Consider the following 22,077-nt stretch of genomic DNA (forward strand, 5'->3'; position numbering starts at 1 on the left):
AATATACGTAACTTACGAATTAACTTACGTAACGAGCTTCTATATTCATATATTTTAAATACGTATATTAGGGGGCTCGCCACCTAGTCAATACCTCACTTTTTAAGCTAAAGTTCGAATTTTGTTCCAATTCTTTAAAAACGACCCTTAATCACAAAAGCCGTTACTTAGAATGAATAGCTCTTATGAAAGTACTAAAAAAAATTTGGCTTAAAGAGCGAGGTATTGACTTGGGGGTTAAGCCAGTCATACACGTAATATTTTCTGTTCGTTTTAAGTTTTGATGTTACTCCTTATTTTCAGTTGGAAAACTTGTTTTTTTTTATAATTAATTTCAGATCTTTTTTTAAATAATGCTGGGAAATCCGGCACCCCCTTTATAGCAATGTCCCTTCCCTCAGGAAAACTTCCTTCATGAAAAGATCCTCCCATATAACCCCCGACCCACCCCCACCCCCCACTACCAGAAAAAATTCCCCTTGAAAACGTCTGTATACTTCCCAATAACTAATACTATATGTTAATATTGGGTAAAGTTCATAACTTTCAGCTTTCCCCCTGGGGGCTTCGAGGGATTAAGTCATCCTAAAAGACATAGTAACAATATTTTTGACCATGGTGAACAAAATGGCTATCTCAAAATTTTGATCGGGTGACTTTGGGAAAAAAATGAGCGTGGGAGGGGGCCTAGTTGCCCTCCATTTTTTAGTCACTTAAAAAGGCTCTAGAGCTTTTAATTTCCGTTCGAATGAGCCCTCCCACGATATTCTAGGACCGCTGGGTCGATACGATCACCCCTGGGGAAAAGCAAAAAAAAACAACAAATAAATACGCATCCGGGATCTTTCTTCTGGCAAAAAATGGAAAATTCCACATTTTTGTAGATAGGAGCTAGAAACCTCTACAGAAGGGTTCTCTGATACGCTGAATATGATGGTGTGATTTTCATTAAGGTTCTATAGCTTTTAGGGGGTCTTTCCCCCTTTTTTCGAAAATCAGCCAAATTTTCTCAGGCGCATAACTTTTGATAGGTAAGATTAAACTTGATGAAACTTATATATTGGAAATTAGAATTAAAATCTAATTCTGTTGATGTATCTATTGGTATCAAAATTCCGCTTTTTAGAGTTTCGGTTACTATTGAGCCGGGTCGCTCCTTACTTACAGTTTGTTACCACGAACTGTTTGATACAAAATTTAAAGTTGTTAATCAACCCTTTGATTCGACGTTCTTCACTGCTATTAACGTTTTTGCGGTTGATAAACCCTGTTTACTCCTAATAATAATAATAATAAAAACTTAGATTGAAGTAGAGAGCTAAACTAGCGAATAATGTTTCAATCTATATATGTCTATACCTCTACAGATCAATATTTTTTACATATTAATTAAAAAAAACTTTTTCCACAAAATAAGTTTTTCAAAGAAAAGTAAAGAACTGCATAAAACAAAAAATTAACAAAAATAAAATCAAATAATCTACCAAGCGTGAAACTACCACAAATCAGCATCGATAAATAAATGAAACCCAAAACGAACAGAAATTACAGTAATTAACCGAGCCAAACTCAAAATGAGCAGAGATTAACATAAGTTGTGCGCAAAACCCCTATGTCTTCCCAAGGTCAGAACAAAATTTGCACTTTACTGAAAAAATATAAATGTTTTTACTTTTATAACTCTAATAAATCAAATAATATTAACATTTTGATTACTAAATATCAGTATATGTATATTAAACTGACAGTGCACATTCATTTGTGCAACCCTACGTTGAATAAAATGGCTATCTAAAAGTTTTGATTGGATGTGTTTGGGGAAAAGGTGGGCATGAGAGGGGGGTTGATTGCCCTCAAATCACTTTCGACTATTAAAAAGGGTACTATCCATTTGAATGTCAAATCGAATGAGCCCTTTTCAAGTTTCTACGACAAAAATTTCAATAACAACCTTATATGCCCTCAGGGCACAACTTATAATCATTGCCCTGAGGGTTGGGGGGAGTGTCGTCCTCAAAAATATATTTTCTATCTGGAAATCAACTACGCTGAACAAAATGGCTATCCCAAAATTTGTATTGGATGTGTTTGGGGAATAATGGGCACGGGGGGGGTCTAGTTGCCCTCCAATCACTTTCGACTATTAAAAAGGGCACTAGTCCTTTAAATTTCCAATCGAATGAGCTTTTTTGAAGTTTCTACGATAACGCCTTCTTTAAAAACCTTATATGCCCCCAGGGTATAACTTAAAACCCTTCCCCTGAGGGCTGTGGGGGAGTGTCCTCCTCAAAAATATATTTTCTATCTGGGAATCAACAACGCTGAACAAAATGGCTATCTCAAAATTTTGATTGGATGTGTTTGGGGAAGTGATGGGCGTGGAGGGGGGGGGGGGGTAGTTGCCCTCCAATCACTTTCGACTATTAAAAAGGGCACCAGCCCTTTGAATTTCCAATCGAATTAGCCTTTTTTAAAGTTTATACGATAACACCTTCTATAAAAACTTATATACCCCCAGGGCATAATTTAAAACCCTTGCCATGAGGGTTGTGGGAGATTTTCCTCCTCAAAAATATATTTTCTATCTGGAAATCAACTACGCTGAACAAAATGGCTATCTCAAAATTTTGATTGGTTGTGTTTGGGGGAATGATGGGCGTGGTGGGGAATAGCTGCCCTCCAATCACTTTCAACTATTAAAAAGGGTACTAGCCATTCGAATTTCCAATCGAATGAGCATGTTTTGAAGTTTCTTCCACAACGCCTTGTATAAAAACCTTATATGCCCCCAGGGCATAACTTAAAACTCTTGCCCTGAGGGTTTTGGGGGAGTGTCTTCCTCAAAAACATATTTTTTATGTGGAAATCAACTACGCTGAACAAAATCGCCATCTCAAAATTTGATTGGATGTGTTTGGGGGAATGATGGGCGTGGAGGGGGGGGGCCAGTTGCTCTCCAATCACTTTTGACTATTAAAAAGGGCACTATAATTCTCAATTTCAAATCGAATGAGCCCCTTTTGAAGTGTCTATGACGACCCCTTCCATATGAAGTGCTCTGCTCTAAAGGAAAAAAATAATACATAGTAAATTGTGCCAACATCGTTCTTATATCCTCTCAGGGCATAACTTAAAACCCTTGCCCCGAGGGTTGTGGGGGAGTGTCCTCCTCAAAAACATTTTTTATATCTGGAAATCAATTACGCTAAACAAAATGGCCATCTCAAAATTTAGATTGGATGTGTTTGGGGGAATGATGGGCGTGGGGGGGGGGCTAGGGGCCCTCCAATCACTTTTGACTATTGAAAAGGGCACAAGCCACTCCAATTTCCAATCGAATCAGCGCTTTTCGAAGTTTCTACGACGACTCCTTCGATGCGAAGTGCCCGGCTGAAGAAAAAAAACAAACCATTGTGCCCACATCTTTCTTTACTTAGGCAGCGGTAGCGCGCTGCCTATGATCTGTTTCTACTCGAAGTATCTGTAAACTAGTTAAATTAATAAATCATAGTATTTTGCTATGTTTGAAGAATTTTGAAAAACTAGCGCTTTAATGAATTAAGTAATAAAAACAAGTGTTTTCAACTGAAAGTAAGGAGCAACTACAAAACTTAAAACGAACAGAAATTATTACGTATATCAGGGGGTTCGCCCTCTAGTCAATACCTCGCTCTTTACGCTCAAATTCGAATTTTGTTCCAATTCTTCAAGAATGACCCTGAATCAAAAACACTGCTTAATTAGAGTAAATAGTTGTTTTGAAAGTACTAAAAAAATTTAAAGAGCGAGGTATTGACTCGGTGCAAACATTTAAGAGTGTTGTCGTTATAACTGAGTTCTATGGAAAACAGTTTCTGTAATATAGTTAGTTGTATAGTTGTTTTTTACTGAAGAATATTTTTTGTATCCATTTTTTATTTTGTGTTTTGCAGTGTTGCTGTTTGAACTGTCATTTCTTGTGTTTGTGTGGCGACAAGCCTATGGCTTTCTCCTATATTGAATAAAATAAAATAAATATTTCGAGTAGAAACATGTATGTTAAAAATATTAATGTGTAAAGATATAGAATTATTTTTTCCCTTTATAGAAATTTCCCTTCCTCCGCGGAAGGATCCTACCTCGTAATCCCCTCCCCTAACCCCCCCCCCCCACCAGAAAAACGTTCCTGAAAACGTCTGTATACTTCCCAATAACCAATACAATATGCAAACAGTGGGCCTAGCTCATAACTTGCAGCCCATTCCCCCGGGGCGGTGGGGGACTAAGTCATCCTTAAAGGCATAGTTATTAAGTTTGTCGACTATGCTGAACAAAATGGTTATCTCAAAATTTTGATCGGGTGACTTTGGGAAAAAATGAGCGTGGAAGGAGGCCTAGATACCCTCCCATTGTTTGGTCACTTAAGAAGGGCACTAGAACTTTTTATTTCCGTTCGAATGAGCCCTCTTGCGATATCCTAAGACCACTCGGTCGGTAAGATCACCCCTGGGAAAAAAAAGAACAAAAAACAACAACAAATGAACACGAGCATCCGTGATCTTTCTTCCTTTCTCCTTGCAAAAAATTCAAAATTCCCCATTTTTGGAGATAGGAACTTGAAACCTCTACCGTAGGGTTCTCTGATACGCTGAATCTGATGGTGTAGTTTTGATTAGGATTCCATGACTTTTTAGGGGTGTTTCTGTCTTTTTACGAAAATAAGGCAAATTTTCTCAGGCTCGTAACTTTTGATGGGCAAGACTAAACTTGATGAAACTTATATATTTGGAATCAGCATAAAAACTTAATTCTTTTGATGCATCTATTGGTATTAAATTTCGGTTTTTTAGAGTTCCGGTTACTGTTGAGTTGGGTCGTTCCTTATTTTTTAAGTTCGTTACTACAAACTGTTTGAAACCCAAAACCAAGATTATTTTTGAAGCGTAGAAAAACAAGCACTTTATCATGTTATTTACTATAGAAAAAATAAATCGTTTCAAGATTGTTTTACATGATTTAAATTTGGCTATTTGCTGCGATATGTAGATTGTAATCTGCTAGATAATGATTCAAAGATATTATGATTTAATATAATTTAGCCATAATCTAATAGCCTCATAATGTGGATTATAATCTAAAAATCATTACTATTTGCAGACAAAATTTAGTCTATGCGTGCGGGTAGTGTTGGGATTGAAGACTAGTTTCAGAAATCATAGGCAGCGCGCCAGCGCTGCCTAAGTAAAGAACGATGTGAGCACAATGTGTTTTTTTTTCTTCAGCCGAGCACTTCGTATCGAAGGAGTTGTCGTAGAAACTTCGAAAAGGGCTCATTCAATTGGAAATTGGAGTAGCTAGTGCCCTTTTTAATATTTGAAAGTGATTGGAAGGCAACTAGCCACGCCCATCATTCCCACAAACACATCCAATCAAAATTTTCATATAGCCATTTTGTTCAGCGTAGTTGATTTCCAGATAGAAAATATGTTTTTGAGGAGGACACTCCCCCAAAACCCTCAGGGCAAGGGTTTTAAGTTATGCCCTGGGGGCATATAAGTTTTTTATAGAAGGCGTTGTCGTAGAAACTTCAAAAAAGGCTCATTCGATTGGAAATTCAAAGGGAAAGTACCCTTTTTAATAGTCAAAAGTGATTTGAGGGCAACTAACCCCCCTCTCCCGCCCACATTTTCCACAAACACATCCAATCAAAATTTTTAGATAGCCATTTTATTTAACGTTGTTGAAAGTTTTGCAAATTAGTTCTTTAAGGATGACAACCCCTCCCCCTCGAACTCTCAGGGCAAGAGTTGTAAGTTATACCCTGGGGCATATAAAGTTTTTATTGAAAGTGTTGTCGTAGAAACTTCAAAAGGGCTCATTCAATTGGAAATTGAAAGGGCTAGTGCCTTTTTTAATAGTTGAAAGTGATTGGAACAAAATTTGCACTTTACTGAAAAAATACAAATAAATGTGCATTGTCAGGTTAATGTACGTATACTGATATTTAGTAATCAAAATGTTAATATTATTTGATTTATTAAAGTTATAAAAGTAAAAACACTTATATTTTTTCAGTAAAGTTCAAGTTTTGTTCTGGCCTTGGGAAGGCATAGGGGTTTTGTGCCCAACTTATGTTAATTTCTGCCCGTTTTAAGTTTGACTCGGTTAATTATTGTAATTTCTGTTCGTTTTGGGTTTCATTTTTTTATCGATGCTGATTTGTAGTAGTTTCCTGCTTGGTAGATTATTTGATTTTATTTTTGCTCATTTTTTGTTTAATGGAGTTCTTTATTTTTCTTTGAAAAACTTATTTTGTGGAAGAAGTTTTTTAAATTAATAGGTATCATAACTCAAAATTTTTCTTACTATTGACAGAGATAACCAATTTTCTAAAGTTTATATTGTGATTTGTTTGTTCTTGATTTTGAATATTATTTAGTTACATTCCTACAATAGGAAGCTTATTTTACTAGCTATAGATAATACAGATGATAAGACCAGTGAGTTGCCTTGTAATCAGTCTGTGATTTTTTAGTGCTGCTTAATGACTCTTCATTTAAAAAAGTGCTGCTTAATGACTTTTCAGTAACAAAAGTAGTTTTCTCTTAAATCCTTTCAGAGAAAAATAAAAAAAAACAAGTTTTTTTAAGTGAAAGTAAGGAACGACGTTAAAACTTAAAACGGACAGAAATTATTCCGTATATGAAAGGGGCTGTCCCCTCCTCAACGCCTTGCTCTTTACGCTAAAGTTTTTTATTGTTTAAAAAAATACAGTTTTAAAATAAATTTTAAGTTTTAACGTTGTTCCTTACTTGCAATTAAATAAAAAAAAACAAGTTTTGTAAACTGAAAGCAAGGAGCGACATTACAACTTAAAAAGAAAAGAAATTATTCCGTATATGAAAGGGACTGTCCCCTCCTCAACGGATCGCACTTTACGCTAAATTTTTTTATTGTTTTAAAAATTAAATTTGTGAGAAATAGTAAAAATTTATAGTAAATATCGCGGCGTTGAGGATGGGACAGCCCCATTAATATACGGAATAATTTATGTTAGTTTTAATTTCTAATGTCGCTCTTTACTTTCAGTTAAAAAAACTTGTTTTTTTATTTAATTTCTGAACGTTTTTGAATTAATGCAGGTTTTGATTTGGCTCACCGTACATGAATAATTAAAACAAAATTGTCATATTATTTTACTTTTATTTAGTTAAATGGCTTTCTCGAAACTTGTTTCATTTTATTTACGAACGTTTTTATTAGTAATAGATATACGTAACTTACGAATTAACTTACGTAACGAACTTCTATATTCATATATTTTTAATACATTTATTAGGGGGTTCGCCCCCTATTCAATACCTTGCTCTTTAAGTGAAAGTTCAAATTTTGTTCTAATTCTTTAAAAATGACCGCTTAATCACAAAGGCCGTTAATTAGAATAAATAGCTCTTATGAAAGTACTAAAAAATCTTTGGCTTAAAGAGCGAGGCATTGACTACGGGGTGAACCCAAATATATATGTAATATTTTCTGTTCGTTTAAAGTTTCGATGTTGCTGCTGTTGTAGTTGAAATACTTGTTTTTTTATATTAAATTTCTGATCTTTTTTTAAATAATGCTGGGAATTCCGGCGTCCCCTTCATAGCAATGTCCCTTCCTCCATGAAAACTTCCTTCATGGAAAGATCCTCCCACATAACCCCCGACCCACCCAACCCCCCCCCCACTACCAGGAAAAATCTCCCCTGAAAACGTCTGTATACTTCCAAATAACCAATACTATATGTTAACACTGGGTAAAGCTCATAACTTTAGTTCATAACTCAGCCCTCCCCCCGGGAACTTCGGGGGATTAAGTTATCCTAAAAGATATACTTATTATATTTATGACCATGCTAAATAAAATGTCTATCTCAAATTTTTGATCAGGAGACTTTGGGAAACAATGATCGTGGAAGTGGGCTTAGTTACCTTCCATTTTTTTGGTATATTACAAAGGGCACTAGAACTACTTATATTTATCCCAAAGAGACATCTCACAATGTTTTATGACCAATGGTTCAATACGATCACCCCTGGGAAAAAGAACAAACAAACAAACAAATAAACACGCACCCGTGATCTTTCTTCTGGCAAAAAATGCAAAATTCCACATTTTTGTAGATGGGAGCATAAAACCTCTACAGTAGGGTTCTCTGATACGCTGAATATGATGGTGTGATTTTCATTAAGGTTCTATAACTTTTAGGGGGTCTCTCCCCCTTTTTTCGAAAATCAGCCAAATTTTCTCAGGCGCCTAACTTTTGATGGGTAGGATTAAACTTGATGAAGCTTATATATTTGAAATCAGCATTAAAATTTGATTATTTTGATGCATCTATTTGTATCAAAATACCGTTTTCTAGAGTTTCGGTTACCATTGACCCGGGTCGTTCCTTACTTACAAATTCGTTACCACGAACTGTTTGATTAAAAAAACTTGTTTTTTTTTAATTTAATTTTTGGACGTTTTTGAATTAATGCAGGTTTTGATTTTGGCTCACCGTACATGAATAATTACAACAAAATTTTCATATTAATTTTACTTTTATTTGGTTAAATGGCTTTCTCGAAAGTTGTTTAATTTTATTTACGAACGTTTTTATTAGTAATAAATATACGTAACTTACGAATTAACTTACGTAACGTTCTTCTATATTCATATATTTTTAATAAACATATCAGAGGGTTTGCCCCCTAGTAAATACCTTGCTCTTTAAGCTGAAGTTCGAATTTTGTTCGAGTTTTTTTTAAATGACCTCTTAATCACAAAGGCCATTAATTAGAATAAATAGCTCTTATGAAAGTACTAAAAAATCTTTGGCTTAAAGAGCGAGGTATTGACTAGGGGGTGCACCCATTCATATACTTAATATTTTCTGTTCGTTTTTTAAGTTGTGATGTTGCTCCTTACTTTCAGCTAAAGAACTTGTTTTTGTTTTTATTCAATTTCTGATCTTTTTTTAAATAATGCTGGGAAATCCGGTGCCCCTTCATAGCAATGTCCCTTCCCCCGTGAAAACTTCCTTCATAGAAAGATCCTCCCACATAAAATTTTTTTCCCTCCTGGAGGTAAACCTTGCTTATTTTCACTATGTTTGTTGCTTGTTTTCCGTAAAGCAATAGTTTCTCAAAATCCTACAAAGGAAATTATGATGATTCTGTTTATTTGAGCTAGTCTAAGGATGTATAGGCTGTATCGTCATAATTTTTATTCATTTCAATTTTCAACTTTGGACTTCACTTCTATTAGTAAAACTTTTTTTGTTTTTTTGAATGTATACATAAAACCCGATGAAAAAAAAATGTTCAATGTGGCTTTTTGTTAAAATGTGACATAGAATATTGTTTTTAATACTTTCCATCTCTCAAAATTCCCACAAAATATGTGCGACTTTGTCATATAGATGAGGATCCCGAGTAGTATATTATCCATGTTATCTTTGAAAAGGGCAGATAGAAAATTCAGTTTTGGATGTTTTACCCTGTTTTAGTTACATTATACTTTTCTAAGCAACGTAAAGTTTACTCATTCAGTGTTTAGCACTTGGAAAGCATGAATATATTTATATCGATCATAAAAGAGTTACAAGTAGATTTAGAACATAAGCTAGCTTAAAATAAAACAAATTGAAGATATGCCCATTGTTCTAAGCAAAAGGGGTTTTTTACATCTGAATAAGTACAGGACAAAGAAAAGAATAAATAAAAACACTCAATTTTTATAAGGTTTTCCCAATTGTCTTCATAGTTAGAAACAATTGATGACAATTGTCTCCAATTGTCACTGCTGGGTAGTCCTAGATGGCGTTACTTCGTTTTTATGCATCTCAGAAAAGAATATGCTTCTCTCTTATCAGTTTACTGTACTTTTTCGTCCCAAGTAATTTAGGGTTTGTGATTAGATTCAAGTATTTTTTGAAATACAGTGAACATAACAAAAAGAGCAATTGCTAATAAACATCTTACAGGGGATGCAAGATAAAAAGACTGTAGGCTATACAAGGGATAGGTGAGACGGAAAAAACTTCAGAACCCTGATCAAGACTTCAGAACTATTCATAAGTATAAGTGATTATATTTGACTAGTTGGGAGTGTTGTCACTTGGGAGGGAGAGTGTTTTAGAATCATCTTCCAGAAATAGGAAACATGAAATAAAAATTTGAATTTATTGATATATAATGCCAATATAGCGAAATTGATTTACTGTTTATACTTTAAAAAGTGAGTGAGATCCCCTTTCCTAAAAACAGAACCCTGGATATGCAAATAGCAGTTTTTTGTAAGATATAGGAGAAGCATTGTATTAGGTAGAAGCTAGTCTTTCTAGTGTGCAGATAACCTTAGATCGCCTTTAACAATAGGCTATTAGTAAGTTGAGGCTACTAAAATTAATATACCTCTGTTTATTCTATTTCGAAAAAAAATACAAGTCTTATCAGTATTTCAAGGAAATATAATCCTCCAAGTTTAACCCTTTAAAAATAGATCAAAATTGTTTGCACAATTACGAGTTTGCACGATCAGTTAATAGGCGGGCGCGTGTCCAAATTTTTTCCGGGGAGGACCAATAACCGAAAAATTAGAGAGGAGGAGCAAAAATAAAAACGGTAATTAGTCTGAGATATGGCCAAAAATTGTAATTTAGATATTTTTAGGATTTGGGGGGAAAATGGGTCCTAAGCCCCCTCTTCCGTATGTACGTCCCTGCAATTTGGTACACTGTTTTTTTAGACAAATTGCTCCATCCTTTTTAAAAGAAAAAAGAATAATTTCTAGGAACCAATATTTTGAAACGGTTATGATTCAATTACTCATCAATGGCAAATGACAAGAAATATTTTTAGCTAGAAGAAGGAGAGAATGAAGATTTGAGCAAATACGCCTGTGATTTTCCAAGTGAAGAGATTGGAGACAAAATAGAGGTTGAAGATTGCAATTTTACGTTTTCGTCACCACTGTTTGGAACTCAAGCTATACCGTGGCTACTAGGTAAGTTTGTTTATTCATTGTGTCATTCAATCATTGTTCCTGAGCCTGGGCAGTTTTCATCCCATTGGCAGAGGGTCCAATCAGTCAGAATAAATTACACACTAGCTTAAAAAAAGAACTTTTTATTCATACGGCAACATATTTCAGTCGAAAGGATGCCACCCTTATTTTTAGTAACTTCTGTTTGTTTTATGTTTGGCTTCGTTGTTCAATGCCATTTTGCTACAGAGCAACACTACTTCGGTTTTTTGTTTTGTTTTGTTGTGATCAGTAGTCTCTAGCTAAAAAACGATAATAAATAAAAGTTTGAAAATATTATACTGTTTTGTAATTTTGAAACAAAGAAGAAAGGTTCCCTAAAAATAAAAATAAAAAATCCAGTAATTTCCTGAAATAGTAAAAATTATTTGTAATCTGCTAAATAGTAGAAAAAGTACGAAAAACCAGTGAAAACAATAGGAACAAGACCACAGACCTCTGTGGTCCACAAGACCACAGAGAGGAACAAGACCTCTCCAATACAAAACTGAACTTCCATATTCATAAAGAATGTGTTCCAGGTCAAAATTGCAACTTAGTTCATATTTACTTCAAATTTAACACGATTTAACTGCCAACCTGGAACAGTTTATTAACTGCTGCCTTAATATGCATTGTAATTTATTATACACGAGTAACTTTAATGAGGAGTGAGTAAAATATGAAAAATATGAGTTTTGATTCCTTAATACTCTTTAATTACTATTAGATTGGTCATTTGCCTCCATTTTTCCCACTTTGATGATGAATGTACAGAAGTTAATTTAGTAAATACGCTAGTAACCATATTCACAAAATTAACACAAAATTTAATACGAATTTAATTTTCGATCGTTCCACCCACAGTATAAAGATATAGCACTAAGTTTACCGCAGATAATTTCTGGCTCTTCATTCTCGTTGCGAACAAAAAGCTCCTCCCACTTATTCTTGCATTAAAGCGTAGAAACAGCTCCTCTCATTTGATCTGCCATCAGCGGTCCATTTACCCTGGAACATGTATTTCGGCAGAAACTTTCTCAAAATGCCTTTGAAACCTACTTGAGATTTCGAAACCTACTTTTAATTCCTAAGAACTTCTAATAATAGTCATTGCAGCCCGACTTTCATAGGACACCTAACTCTTCTCTTTCTGATGATCTTCACCACTGGACTCGTACCATCGGCATTCAGTACTGGGTCGCTTAGGCCAGTCCCGAAGAAAGGAAAAAGTACTTCGGAATGTGCTTTGTTCAGACCGATCACAGAAGCACCAACGCTTTGCAAAATCTCCGAACTTCTGGTCATTGATGCAATCCAGCAAAAATGCTGGACTCCCCCTTCCCAGTTTGGGTTCCAGAGGGGTCTTGGTTGCGACCACACCATTTCTTCTTTGGCTTCAGTCTTGATTGACGCTGATGAATCAAAGGAGTTCATTGTTATAGGTCTACATGACGTCTGCCCTGCCTACGACTCACTTCTCCATGGCCAACTCATTCTGGATATGGGAAAGAGAGGTGTAAAGAAGGACATCCTACTACCCATTAAAGACATGTAGGGCCACCTACAGGCTGAACTCCTACTTCCTGGCCATGGTCGAGCCCTCACTGAATATACACCAGACGCGAGGCTGTCCTACCGAGGGAACCCTTTAGTCCCAGTAAAAACGGGGGATCGATAAGGATCGGTCAAATCTCCTTTTGCCTTTAATAATTATATTATTGAATCACAGTCTACTATTGAGACAACATGCGTAGCTCGTGGCATAGACGTTACAATGATAGCCTACGCCGATGACATTTCTGAACCTCAGCCGCACAGTCGCAGGTACAGAGACCACCTTCTCCAACCTACAATCAAAAGTCGCATTGGTCTTGAATTTAACCCGCAGAAGTCGGATATTCTTCTGTTCAACTGACACCAAGAAGATGTCTTGTCTGTGAGACTGGGAGAACTGTCTGTAGCCCCTGTCTCGAAAATTATTTACCTTGGTTTAACAATTGGAAAGGATCTAAAAACTACCCGCTCCCTTCTTATTGATCATCTCCGTAAACGCCTGGCTTTTGCTTACAGTAGAGTAGTTTCATCTAAAATCCCTTTCAGCCGTTTAATTCTGGCTCAACTTTATAACGCAGTATCCCTTCCCCATTTCCTGCATCTAAGCCCGTTTTGGAGAATTTTCCCTAGCCAGAGAAAAGAAAGCTCAGATTCGCGATTTTTAAGTATGGGAAGTTCTTGTTGCGGCTCCCGCCGTGGACAAGATTTTCGCACCTTGTTAAAAATTTTAAAATTGCGAACCCGATGGCAGCTATAATTGAACAAATTAAACGGTACAACGAGAAAGTTTCTTTCCACCCTTAGTACCGTTTGCTAAGGCAGTAAATAGCTGTCCATTTGGTTTTGCTCGTACATCTCTTGTCATATTTAGTCGTTTTACCGTCTTTTGTCATATTTAGTCCAGCTGATTGAGTCCGTTGATTATGAATTCAAGTTGTCAAGTATTTTACTGTAGGTTAGGTTAGTTGAAGTGAAGTTATCAATCATATTGCTTATGTTTCTTCAGTACTTGGGAGTTTAAAAAGTAAAATTTCTTACGTACCTGCAGTGTAGTGTATAATTGAGTTTTTGTTTCTCGTCTTTGTTATTTGTTCGATTATGTGTAATGTGTTGTAATTTGTTTTTTGTGTGTTTTTTCTTTTTTAGTGATACTCCGTCTTTTGTACCTTTTTTTGACGGGTAATAAATAAATAAATAAATAAAAAATAAATAAAATAACATTTCACTACTAATTACCGATTTTCATATATGTATTGGAATAAATTAATTTAAGATTAGTTTCTTCAAAATTTAGTATTTCAACGTTGAAGCCAAGTTTCGCGTTCAAGAAAATCTGACTTGTCTACCCGTGAAAAGATCTAATGTCGCTTATGTTTCTACGTTCTCTGGAGCACTCACACCTCGATCCGGGTTTTTATAATGGGTGAGATAGGGACAGATGATACTGCCTATAATTTATATACTGTGGTTCCACCTGTTAATTCGCTCTCACCTGGAACGAAATATTAATTTTTTATAAATATTATTAACTTATCGTTGGACCGGGAACACGCCCAAAGTAAACATCACATGTAACGTTGGATTTGTGTAGATTGTAGAGCAAAAAATCATCTTTATGAATACTATTGTCAACAATTCTATTTTTCTTCTAGATTTCTATGAAAAAAAAACCCAGAAAAATTCAATCTTGCGCTACCAAATCTTGATGTGAAAATAATAGGCTAATTCACATTTTCTATCGAATTCTCTTAAATTTTATGTGAACATGAATTCAGACTGGGAAATAGAATGAAAACAGTGGAACTGTGATATGCTTCGTGAATAGGAGATGCAAGGGGTTTCCCAAAATCATTTTATTTGCACATTTACCAGAAGAGGTAGAGGTACAGAAGAGGTACAATTTTTTTCAACTGAAAGTAAGGAGCAACATTAAAACTTAAAACGAACAGAAATTATTACGTATATAAATGAGGTTGTCCCGTCCTCAATACTTCGCTCTTTACACTAAAGTTTGAATTTTGTCCCTATTCGTTGATTATGACTCCTTAAACACAAGGACCGTTTAATTAGAGCAATAAGACGTTTTTTTGAAAGTACTAAAAAACTTTAGCGTAAAGAGCGAAGTATTGAGGAGGGGGAAATCACCTTTATATACGTAATAACGTCTGTTCGTTTTAAGTTTTAATGTTGCTCCTTACTTTCAGTTGCAAAAACATTTTTTTATTTAATCTCCAAAAGTACCGAAGTAAGCGTATTTTAAAATCCCCCAAAACTAGACATGTCGGATCCAACATTTTTAGAAAGAGATGGGGGGGGGTGTAGGGGTTCCCAATTTTTAGTGTCGGGCCACATATAAAGAGGTCTACTTGATTTTCAGGTATGTTTCATCGTCTATGGGGAGGTACTGAGGATCACTAGATTCATTTCAAATGGCTATCAGTCAGAAAAGGCTATTGGATCTAAAGCGAACCATAGAGAAATCATGATTTGAATTCAATTTAATTCAATCCAGTTTATTACAAAATGATAAAACACATACCATTATTCCAAGCGGTTGCCCAAAGAAAGACATAAAAGCACTTGATACTGGGCGACCACATATATAACAAACACTTAACAAACAAAACTCTTATCAAACGAATAAAATAAACAAAAAAATGGAAAGAAATAATAATAAATAAACAACCAAATTATGACGAATGTCTAATTAAAAAAAAAAAGAAAAGGAAAAAAAATCATCAATGAACCAAGCCCCAAAAGAAAATTGTTTATTTTTCTGTTAAATAAACCAAGGTGCTCCTCCGCCCGAATGCTCACTGGAAGAGAGTTTCAAACCTTAGGACCTATATATCTGACAGAAAAACCTGCTCTAGTTCCACTTCTGTATTCAGTGACTAGATTATCAGCATTGCAGGTATTATAGCTATGAAGTGATTTATTTTCTCTGTAAAAACATGGAACACCTCAGGACTGATACAATTTCCAACACTGATACGAGAATATTCCTGCTGGGTAGTCACAAAGTTGCCCGGCATTTAGCACTTTAAGCTTATTATAACAAGCCTCAGAGTCATTAACTTTTTCCAAGTATCCACCAATAAGTCGTATAGCTTTGTTTTCAAGAATTTGTCCACGTTTAAAATTTGAATAAAAGTTGCTTGACCGTAACACACATCCATATGAAATATATGGGTGGACTAAAGCATTATTTAAAAGTAATAAGATTTGTGGTGATAAAAAATTCTTAAAATATCGAATTGCTCCAACTCATTCCGCGACTTTTGTTGCAACAACATCACTATGTCGTTTCCATGAAAGATTATAATCAAACAGTTCGTGGTAACGAACTGTAAGTAAGGAGCGACCCGGCTCAATAGTAACCGAAACTGTAGAAAACGGAATTTTGATACCAATAGATACATCAAAAGAATCAGATTTTAATGCTGATTTCAAATATATATGTTTCATCAAGTTTAATCCTACTTACCAAAAGTTAAATGCCTGAGAAAATTTGGCTGATTTTCGAAAAAAGGGGGAAACACCCCTTAAAAGTTATAGAACATTAATAAAAATCACACCATTATATTCAGCGTATCAGAGAACGCTGGAGGTTTCAAGCTCGGAGGTTTCAAGCTCCTATCTACAAAAATGTGGAATTTAGCATTTTTTGCCAGAAGAAAGATCACGGATGCGTGTTTATTTTTTTGTTTTTTATTTGTTTTTTTTTTCCAGGGGTGATCGTATCGACCCAGCGGTCCAAGAATATCGTGGGAGGGCTCATTCTAACGGAAATTAAAAGTTCTAGTGCCCTTTTTAAGTGACCAAAAAAATGGAGGGCACGAGGGCCCCGTCCTACGTTCATTTTTTTCCCAAAGTAATCCTATCAAAATTTCTACATAGTCATTTTGTCTAGAATGGTCGAAAATATGATAATTATGTCTTTTAGGATGACTTAATCCCCCGAAGTCTCCGGAGGGAGGTCTGAAAGTTATGAACTTTACCCAATGTTAACATATAGTATTGGTTATTGGGAAGTATACATATGTTTTCAGAGGGAATTTTTTCTGGTAGTGGGGGGGGGAGTAGGTCGGGGGTTATGTGGGAGGATCTTACCATGAAGGAAGTTTTCATAGGAGAAGGGACATTGCTATGAAGGGGGCACCGGATTTCCCAGCATTATTTAAATGAAGATCAGAAATTATATATAAAAAAACAAGTTTTTTAACTGAAAGTAAGGAGCAACATCAAAACTTAAAACGACAGACAGCATTATGTATATGATTGGGTTCACCCCCTGGTCAATAAATCACTCTGTAATCCAAAGATTTTACAGTACTTTCATAATGAGATGTTTGTTATAATAAACTGACGTTGTGGTTAATGTGTAATTTTTAAAGATTCGGAACAAAATTCGAACTTAAACTTAGACGGCAAGATATTGTCTAGGGGGCAAACCCTCTAGTATATGTAATAAGAAATATATGAATATAGAGGTTCGTTACGTAAGTTAATTCGTAAGTTACATATATTTATTACTAATAAAAAAGTTCGTAAATAAAATTAAACAGGTTTCGAGAAAGCCATTTAACCAAATAAAAGTAAAATTAATATTAAATTTTTTTTTAATTATTCATGTACGGTGAGCCAAAATAAAAACCTGCATTAATTCAAAAACGTTAAAAAATTAAATAAAAAAAAAGTTTTTGTAACTGAAAGTAAGGAACTACGTTAAAACTTAAAACGAACAGAAATTATTCGGTATTTGAAAAGGGCTGTCCCCTGCTCGACGCCTCACTCTTTACGCTAAAGTTTGACTTTCTCACAACTCTATTTTTTTTAAACAATGAAAAACTTTAGCGTAAAGAGCGAGGCGTTGAGGAGGGGACAGCCTCTTTCATATACGGAATAATTTCTGTTCGTTTTAAGTTTTAACGTCCTTCCTTAGTTTCAGTTAAAAAAACTTGTTTTTTTTATTTAATCCAGGTAGAAACCAAGGTATCGCGTTTCATGCACTTGTTTCACTGGCTCCTTCGCAAACAAAAATTTTCCATTAATGTCCTGGGACTCAACTACTCTTGAATATAATATAAAACTAGTTTTCGCAATATTAACAGAGATTTAGCTTAAACTAGTAAAAATATGGAAACTTTTAAAATGTGATTAACCTTCAAAATCAAACTATGTAAACAACGACTAGAAAATGTGCAAACGAGATGAGACAAGAACCTGACAGATAAAACCTCATCGTATCAATATATACCAAATACAGTAGAGGACCAAGCACCGAGCCTTGTGGGACCCCACAAGCTACAGGAAATGGGGCAGAAGTGACATCTCAATCATAACATTAACAAACCTACCATTCAATCAATTTTCAAACCATTTTAAGCATTATCTTTTTATGCTTATACTTTCCAATCTTCGGATAAAATACTAAAATCTACTGTATCAAAAGCTTTTTTAAAATCAAAGAATACTGTAAAGGGAATTTTTCCCCTTTCTAGACAATTATTTACGAAATCCACGAGGTGAATAACCGCATGACTAGTAGAGTGGCCTCTCCGAAAACTAAACTGCATCTCACTTAATAGGTCATGCTTCGTAAGATGACCGTAAAGGCGTTGATGGATTACTTTCTCAAGTATCTTGGAGAGCAACGGTAGTATTAAGATTGGTGTCCAGTTACCCATATCTGCCTATAAACCTCTTTTGAACAGAGGTATTACTTTAGCTTGGTTCAAGGCATCTGGGAAAGTGCCTGTTGTCAGGGATATGCTAATAATGTGAAGCAAGGAAGGAAGTAGATACATCATTGTAGCTTTAAATATCCTTAGACTTACACCATCAATCCCAGCAGAATTTGATTTAATATTCATAACAATTTTTATAACCTCATAACTTGTACATTGTTCAAACCGAAACTCCAATCCTTCCTCTCAGTCATCCACAAATTTATCTGAAAGAAAACTTCTTGAATCATTTCTAGCAACCTCGTGAACTGAAGATCCTACTTTTGAATAGAAATGACCGAAATGATCGGCAACAACAACTTTGTCACTTATAGACGTGTCATTAATGTCAATAAATGGAGATTGGCTGTCATTTTTACTTCTCATGAATTCATTAATAGCTTGCCATGTCGCCTTAGTATCACCCTTGTGCTCACTGAATTTTTCACCAAAATACATCCTTTTAGCATGGTGTCGCAGAAAGTTTACTATATTTCCTGCCGTTCTGAAATCCTCGAAATCAGTCGCGTCTTGAGCGTTTAGAGCTTGTTTATATAGTAGTTATCTTTTGTTTCTCTAGCTTATGATTTGGTCAATTATCCATGGCTTTTATGGTTCATCCTTCTTCTGTATGACGGCTCGTAATGGACACGTTTTATCATAAATTGGCTGTTAAATAGACATGAATTTATTGTAAGCAAGGGAAGAATCGTCAGTTATTTCCAACACAGTGTCCTAGCTGAGATAGCTCAGTTCCTCGGCAAATTTATTCAGTTTTTTTTTTTTTTAAGCGCACGTACCATTATTTTCTTTGACCTGGTATAAACTTTTTTAAGACAAGTTAACTGAGTCACAACTGGAGGATAGTCTGAACCGGGATACACAACCACATCTGCGCAACTATGATTCAAATAAGCAGAACCAACGAAAACATTATCAACAGACTAGCGGAGTGACTTAATATACGGGTTGGAACACAAGCTAAGGGGTAAAGATTATTTGAAATCATATAATTAAAAAAAAAATCAAAATTATGAGCTGTAAGATTTAAAAGGCTATAGTTAAAATCACACAGACATATAAAACCCAAACCTGTAGAAGAAATACATCGAAGCAACCCATCAAAACCATCAATATACTCATCCAGGAGAATACTGGGCAACTTATACACCATACTAATCAAAATCTTCTTATTTTCAACCTCAATTTCAAGAGAAAAACTTTCTATCTTACCCTCAATTCAAACCCCCAAAAAGGTTAAGGGCCTATTTTGCGTGTTCTCGAGATTTGAACCCATTTTGACGTTTTGATTGGGAAGGGGCTCATTAAGTCGTTTAATGTCTTCACATCTATTAGAACAGACTGCAGGGTCTCAGTCAGAGTAAGTGGGAAACAAAAGTTTGATGTACGTTTAGGGGGTTAGTTCTGGGTCTTAAAATTTTCGTCACCATGACATTTACTAGTAGCAGGTGTCCAATCTTAATAAAAATAGTCGAAAAAAAAGATATAAGATTCTACGGACGCCTCATAAACTTCGATATCACAAATTATAAGAAAAAACTGGAAAAATTTATTTAATTTGCTCCAGATGTCAATTTGTGGTCTAAAGCTGTTCAATTGCTGAAGTAATTACGCATAATAACCGCATTTACTAACACTTGAATGCATAAAAGTGGTTTAGAAACGGTTGCTTTAAGAAGCCTTTAAGTTTACTACTGTGACTACTAACACCAAGCCGTCTGAATTTAAAATTATTCCTACACGCTCCAACCCCAACCAAATATATTCAAAGCTTCACTCTTAAGACCCTCCGCTGAAGTTTGCGTATTTTTCAACGTCTTCTTACTCCAGTTGAGGACGACCAGCTATGCGGATGGCCCGAGATGGATGGCCAAAAAGTCCAATTTTTAGCCATTCTATCATCCTCAATCCTTGGTACGAAGCTTATCCAACTTAGCCTTTCTTTCATAATAGCCATGGAAAATGGGATCAAACTAAATTTTTGGCTCTATTTGAAGTTAAACGAATATATTTGAACTGGACTAAAACGAAAATTATGGCCAAAGACCCATTCTCCCCTGCTGCCAATCCTTCAGTTAGCCTGGATAGCACCACTAGTATTGAAGTTGTCCAAAGGTTCACCTACCTGGGCTCTATAATTTCTTCAGATGGCTCGCTTCTTTCTCAACTACAAGCGAGATTATCCAAAGCGTCTTCTGCCATGGGCAGATTGAACCGTCACCTCTGGCGAAAAACAAACATCAGTCGCACAACGAAGCTGCGGATTTTCAACGCCCTCGTCGGCTCTGTTATGCTCTATGGAGCTGAAACGTGGCAAGCTTCAGCCGCATCCCTCAAGGCAATTGATGTCTTTCAGTCAAAGAGCCTGAGGAGGATCGAAGGTCTACGATGGCTCGACTTCGTCAGCAATGAGAAGCTGCTGCAGCTCACCAAGCAGTCTCGGTTTTCGACCCAAGCAGCCGAGCGAACATTACGTGGTTCGGACACCTACTTCGAATGCCTCCACACATACCTGCGAAAACGATCCACGACTTCGACCCTGTCAAAGCCGGTTGGAAGCGACCTCGCGGCCGACCGAAAAAACGATGGTCTGACAGCCTGTCCGAGTTCCTGACGATGACAAATATCAGGTTGAGCGATGTGCAAACACTTGCCATGGACCGAAGTGGATGGAGGAGGCAGACGTCACTCTCTACGCCGAGCAGCACCCGGCAGAAGACATAAGTCAAAAGTCAAGTCTATTTGAAGTGCAGTTTATGAAATAGCCAAATTTTAGGATATTTTTCGAAAGTTTCTTGAGTTTTGCGACTTCTATTTCTGTCTTTTTGTACGTGTGTTTATGTACAGAAAATAAAATAAAAAAACAACTTTTGACTATAATAGCTTGCAACTTAAAATTATTTGCCAAATAAATTGGAGCCTTGGGGATATTTGTTGACTATAAAGGAAGAAAAAACTATAGAAAGAGAAAAAAAAGTGAAAAGAAAAGAGAGCATTTGCGGGGCATGAGCCATGGCCCCTCATTAGGGAGGACCAAACGATTGAAAAATCGAATGAAGCGAGCAGAGGGAGGTTATAAAAAGCCCATTTGGTTTGACTTTCATTCACCATGCGCCTTATTTTTCTTCTGTTTAAAATACCTTCCCCCATCCTGAAATAAAATCCCCTTGAACTAACAACAGTAAAAGTGTAGGACTTACCTGACATACTTGGCAAAGATAAATTTCCCTTTCCATACCACCTTACTTAAAATTGATTTTATGCAAAACATTCTAGGAGCTGGAAAGAATGCATATTGGCTTGGGGGTCCAAAAGTGGATGGCGATAATTCTACTTCCGGTGGATATACTTTTGTTGATGCTTCTCATCGTATAGCTTTCGGTGGTCTTCGTAGTGAAGTTAAAGCATGGTTACCAACAGTTATTTACTCCTCAACTGGTCCTGATGGAAGATGCCTTTCCTTTTCTGTAAGTTCCATTTAGCTTCTTTTTATTTTGAGTTCATTTTTTCTTTTCTTTCAGAACCTCACCAAAGGCCTTAACGCGATATATATATATATATATATATATATATATATATATATATATATATATATATATATATATATATATATATATATATATATATATATATATATATATATATATATATATATATATATATATATATATATATTTTTACGGCAACATATTTGTCTCAGGGATTTAACAAAGGAGTAAACTTTGAAGATAACACTTTG

The 22,077-nt window shown here is 35.5% G+C and overlaps 1 protein-coding gene across 1 annotated transcript in view; it reads left to right on the plus strand.

Moving 5' to 3' along the window:
• Window positions 1-22,077, plus strand: part of LOC148944511 (uncharacterized) — a 154,810-nt gene that overhangs the window by 18,286 nt on the left and 114,447 nt on the right. Inside the window, exons 2-3 of the mRNA XM_089099947.1 lie at window positions 10,869-11,013; window positions 21,615-21,805. Coding sequence (XP_088956073.1) covers window positions 10,869-11,013; window positions 21,615-21,805 — 336 coding nt within the window. The remainder of the gene's footprint in view (window positions 1-10,868; window positions 11,014-21,614; window positions 21,806-22,077) is intronic.

Source organism: Artemia sp. Qi Xiang Cuo, chromosome 14, assembly GCF_049724085.1.
Source record: "Artemia sp. Qi Xiang Cuo chromosome 14, ASM4972408v1, whole genome shotgun sequence".
Classification (NCBI taxonomy): Eukaryota; Metazoa; Arthropoda; class Branchiopoda; order Anostraca; family Artemiidae; genus Artemia; species Artemia sp. Qi Xiang Cuo.